Genomic DNA, 14,208 nt, shown 5'->3' on the forward strand with positions numbered 1-14,208 from the left:
TTGTTTCTTGGAAGGGGTTCATGTTAATTTATGTCTAAAATTAACAAGCCTGGCGTTGGTTCTTCAAATGTTTTTTGCCCATTTAAAAATATAGACAAAAATAATGTTTTAACCTTTCTTCCTTCTAAAAGTAGAAAAGAGATGCATCACTGAAAAATACCTGTTATTAATTCTTAGACTTTGTTGTGCACAAAAGTATTGTCATTCAATTCTGTAGGCTGTCAAGAATCAGAGTCAGCGCTTTTAGAATCCAAGTATATAGGCTTAAGCTCTGGTCCCTGCCCTTATTGATTCTGCAATCTTGAGAAAGTTAATTCACCTCTCTGAGCCTTAGCTTTTTAATCTGCAAAATGAGAAAAATCTTAAATCATAACAACCTCAAAGGATTACTATATGCACTTGATGCATAAAGGTACTTAGTGTAATATCTGCCTGGCACATCACAAGAACTCAACAAATTATAGATGTTTTTATTTCGTGTAAATACACATGTTTGTATACATAAATATTCATACATGTATAAATATATTTTACACATGTATATACTTTAAAGTGTGGTAATATTTACACATATGTATGTATATATGTATGTGTATATATACATATATATATTTTGAAGATTCTGAGTTTTTAGCTGTCAGACATTGGTGAGGGGAAATGCTTAGCTAGGAGGATGCCTGTAACAGAGCTTCTTTTTGGGCTTCTGCCTGTCATTGCTAACTCAATATTCAACTTACACGGCATTTAAATTGAATTACTGCTGCCTGCACAATTATGGGCTTTCTTAGTATAATTCCTATGCTTCACATCAAGAAGACTGAGTGTTTTCTTGAATCTAAACTAATATAATGCTCAGGAAAAGCCAGGTATGCTTCCTGTCTGAGGTGGTGGTAATGTACTTCCAGGTGTTTTACAGAGCATCAATTGGGATATATAAATTGCCATCTATTAAGGTTATCTTACTTAGCATCTCTCCCCCGATCCCTAGCCATCTGATGTATCTGCTATATGTTTCTTGATTTTAATCACAGAAAATAAAATGGAAAATAACTTGAAGCTCTAGTATCTTTTTGCTAGTATATCAACATAGCATGTATCCAGGTTTCCCTTTAAAATTTCAGTTTTATAGTTCCTTCAAAGTTATTGAAAACAGAGGTATCATTATTACATTCTCAACATAAAATTCACCAAGAAAATTAATTTTAAAAAAGAAGAAAAGCAGAGGCAACTGTATTCCCAATATAAACAGTATTTACCACATCTTATTGTTTAAATATGAAAATAAAATGGAAATAAGGAATGCTTCTCTGTTGCCTTGGTAGTGGATAAAATAATTTCAACAGTGTTTTTAAAAAAATCTATTTCTTAAATGTGTTTCCTGTGAAATGAGTTACTTGTTTTTTGTCATTCAATTGAGAAATTGAGTGTGAAAATGAAATAAATGTGAATGTGAAAATAAAAGTCTCACAAAAATTCCCCTGCATGAACATCTCTGACTGGGAGGTTTGACTGAATAAATTATTGCTGGGCTTTTGAATTATTAATCTTATCTGCAAGATATGCAAATAAGACTGTACTAACCACGTCCAGCAGCACAGCACTGGGTCAGAAGATATATCCTGCTGCTGGCAGAGTTCCTGTCAAGAGATCAGGTCTTTCAAGAGAATGGTAAGCTACATGGCAAATTGTGCCTCTCAGTGTAAAAAGTAAGGCCAGATTTCCTTCTAAAGGTGGCCTGTGAGTAATTAAGGTTTTCAGTATTAAGTGTTTAAATTAATTCTTTATAAATAGATGTAAAACAGCAAAAGAATTGAAACAAAAGTCATTTTTATCTCTACATTTATTTTTCAACAAATGGTCTTTTTTTAGTTGTCAAATACTAATTTTATTTTATTTAAAGGGATTTATTATATTTGCTAACATCTCAGCAACTTATATTTCTACAAAATAGTAATTGGATTTACTTAAATAAATATAACTACTTATGGAGAAAAATTAAAGTACCTACATGATTTGAAACAATCGTGTGTGTGTGTGTATATATATATATAATTTATATATATACATATATATTTTATGTATATATACATACATATATATACACACATATATATACATATATATACACACATACATATATATTTTTTTTTCTTTTTCTTTTTTTTTTTTGAGACAGAGTTTCACTCTTGTGAGTGCAATGGTGTGATCTCGGCTCACTGCAGCCTCTGCCTCTGGGGTTCAAGCAATTCTCCTGCCTCAGCCTCCCAAGTAGGTTACAGGTGCCCACCACCACGTCCGGCTAATTTATTTTGTATTTTTTAGTAGAGACGGAGTTTCACCATGTTGGTCAGGCTGGTCTCGAACTCCTGACCTCAGGAGATCCAACCACTTCAGCCTCTCCAAGTGTTGGGATTCCAGGTGTGAGTCACTGCTCCGGGACATAATATTTTTATGTTTAGAAAATAATGTATTTGGGGGAATTTTCAGGCATCCTAAAAATTAAATTTAACATTTATGGGCATAAAAATGATATTATCTAATAACATAATTTATTTAGGAAAAATGAAAAATTGCAGAAACCATTTCTACTGTACCTTACATAACTTTTCAAATGTGTGTGGTATTCTTAAAGAAATTAATACACAATTTGTGCCATACTATTACTTTTTAATATCTTAATTTCTGGTGTAATGTATGGAATACATAAAAATAAAGTTACAAATGTTAAATTATTATATCTTGTCAGTGTGAATATATATTTTTGCTCAAATTGTTTAGTAATCAAAAAAGTAATTTGTTAAAAAAAATTCTCATGTTACTATGTAAATTTGCAATAAGGTAGCACTTAAAAGTAAACATTTTGCAAATGTTATTTGTTTAATTGTGAAGACTATAAAAACAAACAATTAAAAAGCTAAGGAAGTATCAAATATATATATATTTTAAAGTAAATTTCAGAAATGCAGATTTTCAAAAGACTAAATATTTTTAAAGTAAAAAAATTTTCAAATTAAAAATTAGTATTATTGATCTGCTTATGTGAGTAAATTAGATATTGCTTCTAGTTCAATAATTCTAAGTTTTAGATATATTTTTAGACTTGAAACTAATGATTTCACTTTAATTTCTGCTCTTAAAAAAAAAGCCTGTTCAAAATAATTCATCCAAATCAGTTACAATCTATCACTATTTCCATCTCCTAAAAATTAAGAATATAACTACTAGATAGCAGAAGAGAGAATATTAATTTTTCATGAGGGAATTTTCTCTGTAATTGGGAGTCTTGCTTAAAGGAGCAACTTACTTCATATGTTTATAGAATTGTGATACCGCACTAAAAACATACCCAACTACAAATATATCCAATTTGAAATATAGTACCTTCAAAATTGTGTATCCTGGTGAAGTTAAGTTGGTCTGCAAATATTGGACAGCTCATATTTATCAAATCATAACCTATTAGAATTATGAACTTAGAAAAAAGAATGAAACAAATGTATCATAAAAGATTATAAAACGTCATAAAAATATGATCTCATTTTTATAAATATAAATTCAGGTAAATATTAAAGTGTAGAACGGTACCCAAATATTAGGAGTGGTCTGTTTACAGATAATTTTTATTTCTTATTTTTGCCTATTTGATTTTATGAGTGTTACACAATTAACAATAATTTTATACACACATTTTAAAAAGCTGTTTCAAAAAAATGAAGAAACAACTCTATGAGAAGCAAGACAAATATGATAATTTAGCCATTCATTTTTCTTAGATCTACTCCTTCCCTATTTCTCTGTCAATCCCCAACCTTCTGGACTACTTTAAAGCAGAAGGCTCCTTAACTTTCATGTAACCCATCACTTGCCTGAATGATAGTTGCAGGAAATTGAGCTCTAGTTGCACAAGTCTTTATGGCTACATTTTCCTTCCATTGCAGTCAAATCTTTCTGCTGTGCACAATACATAAGCTATTAATATTTCCAGTGGTGACTAGGCAGAAAGATAAACCTTATGATCAGAAAAAAAGGAAATGCAAAAGTGAAACAAATTTCCTGTGTCAAGGAAACTTTCTTGAAACAAATTCAAGAAAATTTGAATTTGTGCACCAGCTTTTTGAGTACCCCCAAAATAATAAGAGCTCAGAAATAAGGCCTGAGATGGTTCAACATTTAAAACTTGGGCAAAGAAGGATTAAGCCACGAAAGAGCCGGAAAATGGAGAAAGGAGGAAAACAAAGAGATTGTTGTGTCATAGAAGATAGGAAGAGTGTTTCCAGAAAGTGTGGATTTAAAAGCTACTGAGAATAAATAACAACAGTAAAAACTGACCACTGAGCCAAAAAAGTGAAGTTTGTTAATAATATTTTAAAGTCTATTGACATTTTTGCTATATTTCTAGAAGTTTAAAGTTTTTAATATTATCAAATAGATGCCAATTTTGAGAGAAAAAAATGATAGGAAATTTAGATAAAAAGAGAAAGGACATAATAAAAACTACCTGCAGTCTCATCATTAGAAATAAAACTATTAACACTTTGATGCATGTCTTTCTAGACTTCTTATGCTTATTGATTTCAGGTGTCATTTCTTAATTAAATGCTTCAATTTTAAAATTTATCATGGAAGATATACATTTACTTTTGCCTTATTCAAAAGTGTTTCTAAACTACAGCTACCATTACTACAATTACCAATTTTTAATACTTATCATATTATATATAGTGTTGACTGTCATAGTGAAATAAGCAATGAGCTTAATCTGATGGTCTTGTTACTTATCTGGCCTTGGAGAAAATATTTATAAAAATGCTTATAAATAGTTAGGTGTTTATATTCATCTCTTCACTCAACAAAGATTTATAGACCACCTACTATCTGCTTGTCACTGTGCCAGATATGAACAATAAAAATGAGTAAAACAAAGTTATAAAAAATTCTAAGAATTTTAATATACAATGAAAGCATAAATGGGAGGATCTAGTTTAGACTGAGGGTCAGACAGCCTACCTTGGGAAACCTACACTTGAATAGAGGTATGAAAGAAGTATAAATATAAGACAAATATACGATGGGCCAGGAATCACAGGACAAAAACAGCAGTGAAAAGAGAGTCAGACAGAGGGACTGCACATTAAGAAGGCTCTCTGTGCATTCAAAGAGCAGGAAGAAAGAAAGATGAGTTAGGAGGAGAGTAATGCCAAGCAAAATTAAAGTGGGTACAGGGGCCAGATCATGCAGACCTTGATGTTCCCATTAAGGATTTTAGACTATATTCCTTGGATAGTGGAAAGTTAATTAAGGGTTTTGATCAAGAAAAGCTATATGACCAGATTTTGAGTTGTAGTTTCTCAAGACTGTTTAGGTATAATGGTAAACATGAATTGATGAGGGCCAGAGAGGATGTGAGGAGACAATAGGAGAATGTGACATCGTGCAAAATAGAGATGAGAATAGCTTGGATGAGAATGATAATGAAAGCTATGGAGCAGTAATGGCAGATTTGAGAAACATCCAGACATTACAGTAAACAAACGTGTTGTATATCATTGTTGGCATAGAGTTTTAGATGACCTGGAGGATATTGCTTAGATTTTTGTGGTGAGCACCTGGGTACATGGCAGAACCATTTACTGAAATAGGTGGATATGCTACAGGCTTGGTAAGGAACTTGGAGAATTTAGTATAGGATTTCTAGAGGCAGAGATACCTGAGAGAAATCAATCAATGACAATAAACAACTACAGTTTGTTAGGCAGATACAAGCTGGGCTGGAAATCTGGGAGTTGTTGATGTATAGCTGATCATCAAACCTCAACAATGAATAACATCATTTAGGCCAATCTATAGAAAGATGGAGCCCAGAAATTAGCCTTGAGGAACTCAACATTTAATGCTTGAGCCAAGAAGACTTGAGCCCCAAAAGTGCCTGCAAAGAACAACCAGGGAGAAACAAGGGAAACTAGGATATTGTCATGTCTCAGAAGTCAAAGGAAGAGTGTTTCCAGAAGACAGACTATGAAAAACAACTGATAAATAAAATAAGATTAGTGAAAAATGATTATTGGAATGAGCTATATGGAGGATACTTAGAGGACTGGTAGGTCTGAAGCCAAATTGGAGTAAATTGAAAGGGAATGGGGTGTTGAGATGTCAAAACACTTAGTGAGATGGCTCTTTTCAGAAATCAAACTATGAAGAGGAGAGGAACGTGTGAAACTAGGGAGAGTTGTTTATGTTGCTCCTTATTTTAAGACTGAAAAGATGAGAGTGTTTAAATTCTGATGGAAAAGAGGAGATGAAGACTGAAGATGAGGTGAAGAATGCCAAAGAGTCAGAAAAGAGGAAATAATGGTACCATAGGAATACTGAGAATTTGGGAATGAGTTGGATCTAGAGTAAGCTCAACAAATGGTCTCTATCTCAATGAACTTGGAGGTAAAACCATTTGCTAATAATGAGTAAGGTAGAGTAAATGAGAAAAGTTTTAAGCGATTAAAAAATATGGAATGGAGAAATATAGGAATATGCTGGCAATATGAGAGAGCAGTAGAATTAGGTGACCTCAAAGACAAAGCGAAACCAATCTGCTTTATTCTTCAGCAGCATTCATGTGTCTGCTGCTTGAGAAAGTTCCCATTCAGCTTTGTCTGGAATTGGACTTAGTGGCAGGTTGCCACAGAAGGATTAGAGAGACTCAGAAAAACGTATGATGTTTTAAAGTGATTAAAAATAACTTTTAAAAATGTCATACTTATCATATCTACAACTCTGTGACTTATTTTCATGAATACAACACTCTCAAAAAAATAATGATCTTTAACTTAAGTAAACCACTTGAATTTGACAAAAATACAGGAGTTTTCCAGATGCCTTATCATAGCAAATTATACCGAATTTTGTATGCTTCTCATAAAAAGCAGTTTAGGTGCATTTATTCTTATTACGTTCTATTTACCAAAATTCTATATTGAAAGAATTGTTTGCAACTAATACTGAGAAGCCTACTTGACAAGGAGGTTTTTTAGAAAATTTTGTTTTCAACCTTGGGTTTCCTCACTAGAAATAAGTAACATTTAATGTTTAACAATGGCAATCCAGTATATTTTTCAGATAATTAAAGTTCTTGAAATACCTTATCCAATCACAATCTGGCCTCATGACAAGAGGAAAAAATGGTAGGTTAGCAAGACACTTGAGGTTTGAGTGAGTCAGGTTGCTTATTTCCATGGTACATATTCAGAAGGCATTACAATAAAGGTCTACTAAGTATATGACCTAGGCAAGTGCCATGGTCTTAATATTGGTGTCTCCTCAAAATGTATGTTGGAACCTAATAGTATTAAGAGATTTTCAAAAGTGATGAAGCCATGAAGACTGTGCCTTCATGAATGGGATTGGTACCCTGTGAAAGAAGTTTAAGGGAGCTGCCTTGCCCCTTCTGACATTGTTGTGAGGACACAACAGCCACTATTTTTGAAGCAGAGGCTGACTTTTCATCAGACACCAAATCTGCTGACACCTTGATCTTGGACTTTGCAGCCTATAGAATGGTGAGAAATAAACTTTTATTTTTTATAAAATTACCCAGTCTGAGGCATATCATCTTTCAATAAATAATGACCAATGTTAATATTACTAAGATTTTCAGTTTCATATTTTGAATTTTTAAAAATTAAGTTTTAAAACTGAAGTTGTATCATAGTTTATGAATTTAATACAACGCGCAGAATTATTTAGCAATATGGAAACAAGTAAAAGCTTAAAATAGTAAGACTGACATTCTAAAAATTCTTATTTCCCTTTCTAGGTTATGGTTTAACTCAGCAGAATTTGTTGAGCAACTACGATATGCTGGGGACCGTGGTATGTTTACAGACACAAAAGTGAATTCAAAATCTTCTCTTCAATTATTTTATCACACTTTCCCTTTGTTTCTTTGCTATTTCTCAAGCCCTCTATGTGTCTTTCCACCTTAATGCCTTCACATGTGCTCTTTCTTATGCCTGGAACACTTCCTGCAAATATGGATATGGCTCTTTCACTTTCTTCATTGAGGTTTTTGTTTAAATGTCATCTTGTATAAAAGCCTCTCCCTTATCACCACATATAATAATAACTCACTGCCACCCTCCATCCCAAAACTTTCTAACATTTTTACCTTACCATATGTTTTTATTCATAGCACTTATTATCAGTATCATTCATTGTTTACTTCCTGATTCTTCCCAAGAGAGTATAAATTGTGAGAGATTAGGAACTTTGATTTATTCACCGCTGTTATCTCCCATGTCTGAAATTATATTCAGCACATAGTTGAAAGGTATTCAAAAATATTTGTTAAAATAATACATTAATGACATATATATGTATATATGTATATGTATGTATGCTTTCCTTATCAATGTAACCCACTTTCTATAGTTCACCATTCAAGTGTTTTTCATTATTATTATGTTCTGCACAGTTTTGTCATTAGTCACAGTGTAGTGTTTAATCCTTATATTTTCTTTCTCTTTTTTAGGCATGGAATGCAACTTGCAAAAACTGGCTGGCAGCAGAGGCTGCCCTGGAAAAGTACTACCTTTCCATTTTTTATGGGATTGAGTTTGTTGTGGGAATCCTTGGAAATACCATTGTTGTTTATGGCTACATCTTCTCTCTGAAGAATTGGAACAGCAGTAATGTCTATCTCTTTAACCTCTCTATCTCTGACTTAGCTTTTCTGTGTACCCTCCCCATGCTGATAAGGAGTTATGCCAGTGGAAACTGGATATATGGAGACGTGCTCTGCATAAGCAACCGATATGTGCTCCATGCCAACCTCTATACCAGCATTCTCTTTCTCACTTTTATCAGCATAGATCGATACTTGATAATGAAGTATCCTTTCCGAGAACACCTTCTGCAAAAGAAAGAGTTTGCTATTTTAATCTCCTTGGCCATTTGGGTTTTAGTAACCTTAGAGTTACTGCCCATACTTCCCCTTATAAATCCTGTTATAACTGACAATGGCACCACCTGTAATGATTTTGCAAGTTCTGGAGACCCCAACTACAACCTCATTTACAGCATGTGTCTAACACTGTTGGGGTTCCTTATTCCTCTTTTTGTAATGTGTTTCTTTTATTACAAGATTGCTCTCTTCCTAAAGCAGAGGAATAGACAGGTTGCCACAGCTCTACCCCTTGAAAAGCCTCTCAACTTGGTCATCATGGCAGTGGTAATCTTCTCTGTGCTTTTTACACCCTATCATGTCATGCGGAATGTGAGGATCGCTTCACGCCTGGAGAGTTGGAAGCAGTATCAATGCGCTCAGGTCGTCATCCACTCCTTTTACATTGTGACACGACCGTTGGCCTTTCTGAACAGTGTCATCAACCCTGTCTTCTATTTTCTTTTGGGAGATCACTTCAGGGACATGCTGATGAATCAACTGAGACACAACTTTAAATCCCTTACCTCCTTTAGCATGAGCTCATGAACTCCTATTTTCATTCAGAGAAAAGTGAGGTGTCTGTGAAACAGATTGTTTCACAAATGCATCTGTAAGCCAGTTACAGTTTGCTTTAACTCGTAGACATCAATCAGAGAGTGTCACAGATTTAACCTTCATCTAAAGACAAGTTGTACCCAGAGTATGCGAAAAGAATGGGACGACAAAAATGTACCGGTTTCTTCTCCTAAGAACTGAAAGGAGTCGGATTGCCTCATGTTTGGGCAACTCCAAAATACTAGGTGTTATAAGGCTTTCTCACTCAGTGCAAAAATGGAAGATATATAAAGCAACAAGTTGTCTGCATTTGATCATTGGTCAGATTGTAAAAAAAAAAATTGTTTTGGCAACATTCTCTATGTTATTCCCATTCATATGATCCTAGAACTTTATGTGAGAGCTGAATAGCAGAAGATGTATTATTAAATATTTTTCAGAAGTTGTGCTGTTAAGCAAATTTAAAGTCAACAGTAACAATGATTAAGAAAGTAATATATGAAAGCAATATAATGAGTTCAAGTATATCTATCTGCTATATTTTTTATATTCATCATGAATCGGGGTAGTCTTTTAATTTATCTATCCTTTTTTGTTGTATGGTTTATAGTGGAAAGAATCTTAATTTAAATTAAAAAGAACCTAAAGAGATAATTCAACAAAAGTAGAGAATATGTTTGAGCTTGTCAGGAAATTTAGATATTGAAATACTAGAGAGATACACCAAGGATATTTGAATAATAAAAAAAAAGACTTGTAGAACACAAAGCGCCTATCGGGAAACCCAAAGCAAAACAGAGCCAAAGCGAGTACATCGTTTTAAATGATGATTTTGCTATCTGGCATTTTACTATCATAATTTGACCACCACTGCATGAAAATATATTAAAGTTCATTAGCCTTCTGCTCTTGATTTAATAGTGAACTTTAAAATATATTAATATCATAAACCAGCAAATGAGGACAAATAAACTGATAATAGTAGATTTATTGGGATAGTTTTCCCTTTTGGAGGGAAAGTCACAATTTTTTTCCATGATCCCCCTTTTTTTCTAAACACTGGAATAATTTACAAGGATAACTTTATTGCAGCGAGAGTGAGTCACATCTGGAGTGAGCCTTGCTTTCATGCAATATTACTGTAAGATCATTGTAGTAAATGTTTCAAACAAAATGTACTTTATGAAATGATAGAACATAAAAATATTTATGTGCTTATTAATCTGTATTATCCCAGGAGGGTTAATGAGGCACCATATCATGCATAAAACAAATGTAGGGAAAAAAATGGGTGCTGCATTAGCTTTTTAAAGTCAAAGAAGTGCCACATAATAATTCCCTGATATGCAACATAAAGTGTCTGTGGCCACATGTGTAAGTTTCTTTCCTTGATGTCATTAGCTATAAGGAGTGAGTAATGTGAAGGATAAAATAAGCATTATGAATACAGAGACATAAAATTCCACTGTCCTTCCTTTTCTGAAATACTCTGGGAGGTGTTCTGATATTTTTTAATCTGTCAATTTTCCCAGTTAATATCTCTAGACCTCAAACAACTGAAATATTATAAAAGTGCATTAGTCACAAAAGATTTATTTTCTTACATTGCACTAGGCTTCAAGATATTTTCTGCCATGCCTTGCCTTTAGTATCAATATTATAAAAATTTCATTGTAATTTTATAACTGCCTAATAACAAACTGAAAACAGAACTTCTGAGTTTCCTCATCAGAAAGGGGCACAGAAAAGGCCTTAGGAAAGAAACATTCACTTACTTCTGCGAACTTGGCAATCTGTAAATTAACTTTAATTTGTATTTTATGCATGAATTTTACTTGTAAAGATGAAATTAAATTTGCTTCCCCTACACCCCAACTCCGAGAAGTCACAGGAATGGACTCTTTCTAATAGTGCAGTGAAATATTTTTTCAAACCATAAACACACACATATACATATACCTTGTAAATAAGAGGTTAAGACATTTTATAGCACATTTAAAAATTATTTTCTTCCTCAAATCTATCATGTGGTAACTTAATTCTTAACAGACTTTAGGGCCCTAAACTAAAAGTATAAGAGGTATTTCATTTGCTTTTTGTACTGGGTAGTTGTAAGAATCACAAACGATAAATCATGGAAATCCTTTCTGGGTTTGTGGTTTTTAAGGAAATAGTATTGAACTTTTGTATTTTATCTTTTAATTGGCTCCCTGGTATCTTCAGAATGATGTCTAAACTATTTGGTCCAGATTCTTCAATCTGGACCCGTCTACTCTTCTTACGTTATCTCCTATCACTGTTGTCACAAACCATAGCCTATAGCTAAAATTTGCTACTTTGGTTTATTATATTCAGAACTTTCTTCACTTTGTAACCCTGTTGCTCATCTTGGTTCCATCATACCTGCATATATAATAATTCTAAACATCTTTCAAGGTTCATCTCATCTGTCATTCCTTGTTGAAGTTTGCCCTTATATCCTCTCTTCCCCAAATCTAAAAGTAAAATTTTCTACCACTGGAGCTTCAGATACTTTTAATACTACTTGTTTGAATTTCATTATTTTTATTACAGTTATTTAGATTTAAGTCAGCTCCAAGGTCTGTGAGTTGAAAATTATACCTAATTATTATTGTCTTCATAACAGAGTACTTTTAAAATTATGGTTTATTGTAAGTGAACGTCTTACAGAACAAACTCAGAGTCAAGCTTCTTTTGAATGTGCGTAATCAAGCTATTTTCTGTCATCATTACTTTAACAAGTAACATTATTTTCTATGAAGAATAGAGTGCATATACATAAACCTATGTGCCAGTTGCCATTGCACTGCCTTTCACATTTTCCTTTAGACTTTTGAGCATAGTTTTAATGACTGTTTGAAATCTCTGTCTCATTGTTCCAAATCTGGGTTATCTTGGAGTTGGTCCTCATTGGTGCCTTTTCTCTTAAGCATGGGTCATAATTTTCCTGTTTCTCTATATGTCTAGTAAATTAGAATTTTATTCTAGATGATGAATAATGTGTGGCAGAGATTCTGGATTCTGCTACATTCTATCAAGGAGTATTGATATTTTTGTATATACATTTACAAATGTACATGTATACAATAATAAAAATAATTTTTTTTTCTCAGAACTGCCTACAATCATGAAGGGATTCTTCTTTATGTGCTTATAACAATGTAGACAAGGGGACTCCCAGGCAAGATGGTCAAATAGGAACAGCTCTGGTCTGCATCTCCTAGTGAGACCAATGCAGAAGGCGGGTGATTTCTGCATTTCCAACTGAGGTACCCGGTTCATATCACTGGGACTGGTTAGACAGTGGGTGCAGCCCACAGAGGGTGAACAGAAGCAGGGTAGGGTGTCAACTCACCCTGGAAGTGCAAGGGGTCAGGAACTCCCTCCCCTAGCCAAGGAAAGCCGTGAGGGAACTTGCAGTGAGGGATGGTGCTATCTGGCCCAGATTCTACACGTTTCCCAGGGTCTTTGAAACTAACAGAACAGGAGATCCCCTTGGGTGCCTACACCACAAGGGCCCTGGGTTTCATGCACAAAACTGGGTGGTCGTTAGGGCAGACACTGCGCTAGCTGCAGGAATTTTTTTTTTTTTTTCTCATACTCCAGGGATGCCTGGGACACCAGTGAGACAGAACTGTTCATGCTGGAAAGGGGGCTGATGGCAGGGAGCTATGTGGTCTTGCTCAGCAGATCCCATCTGCATGGAGCCCAGCAAGCCAAGATCCACTGGCTTGAAATTCTCCCTAGCAGCACAGCGGTCAGATGTCAACCTGGGATGCTCAAGCTTAACGAGGGAGGAGTGTCCACCATTAATGAGGCTTGAGTAGGCAGTTTTCCCCTTACAGTGTAAACAAAGTTGCCAGGAAGTTCAGACTGGGTGGTACCCACCACAGCGCCACAAAGCCATTGTAGCCAGACTGCCTCTCCAGATTCCTCCTCTCTGGGCAGGGTATCTCTGAATGGAAGGCAGCAGCCCCAGTCAGGGGCTTGTAGATAAAACTCTCATCTCCTGGTGACAGACACCTGGGGGAAGGGGCAGCTGTGGGCACAGCTTCAGCAGACTTAAACGTTCCTGCCTCCTGGCTCTGAAGAGAGCAGTAGATCTCCCAGCACAGCACCAGAGCTCTGTTAAGAGACAGACCACCTCTTCAAGTGGGTCCCTGACCCCTTTCCTCCAGAGGGCATGAAACCTCCCAGACAGATACCTCATTCAGGAGAGCTCCAGCTGGCATCTGGCAGGTATCCTCTGGGATGAAGTTTCCAGAGGAAGGAACAGGCAGCAATCTTCACCGTTCTTCAGCCTCCACTGGTGATACCCAGGCAAACAGGGTCTGGAATGAACCTCTAGCAAACTCCAGCAGACCTGCAGCAGGGGGGCCTGACTGTTAGAAGGAAAACTAACAAACAGAAAGGAATAGCATCAACATCAACAAAAAGGACATCCACACAGAAATCCCATCAGAAGGTCACCAACATCAAAGACCAAAGGTAGATACATCCACAAAAGGGAGGAAAAACCAGTGCAAAAAGGCTGAAAATTCCAAAAACCAGAATGCTTCTTCTCCTCCAAAGGATCACAACTCCTCACCAGCAAGAGAACAAAAAGGAATAGCATCAACATCAACAAAAAGGACATCCACACAGAAATCCCATCAGAAGGTCACCAACATCAAAGACCAAAGGTAGATACATCCACA

General features: G+C 35.0%; 1 protein-coding gene across 1 annotated transcript; it reads left to right on the forward strand.

The window, feature by feature from the left end:
• Nucleotides 1-1,610: 1,610 nt before the first annotated feature.
• SUCNR1 (succinate receptor 1) lies at nucleotides 1,611-10,220 on the forward strand. The gene is made up of 3 exons (XM_011958970.1): nucleotides 1,611-1,668; nucleotides 7,808-7,863; nucleotides 8,522-10,220. Exons 2-3 carry the CDS (start codon nucleotides 7,849-7,851, stop codon nucleotides 9,479-9,481), a joined length of 975 nt encoding a protein of 324 aa, XP_011814360.1. The 5' UTR covers nucleotides 1,611-1,668; nucleotides 7,808-7,848; the 3' UTR covers nucleotides 9,482-10,220.
• The last annotated feature ends 3,988 nt before the right edge of the window (nucleotides 10,221-14,208 follow it).

This window comes from Colobus angolensis, unplaced genomic scaffold (assembly GCF_000951035.1).
Source record: "Colobus angolensis palliatus isolate OR3802 unplaced genomic scaffold, Cang.pa_1.0 Scaffold48, whole genome shotgun sequence".
In the NCBI taxonomy this organism is placed as follows: Eukaryota; Metazoa; Chordata; class Mammalia; order Primates; family Cercopithecidae; genus Colobus; species Colobus angolensis.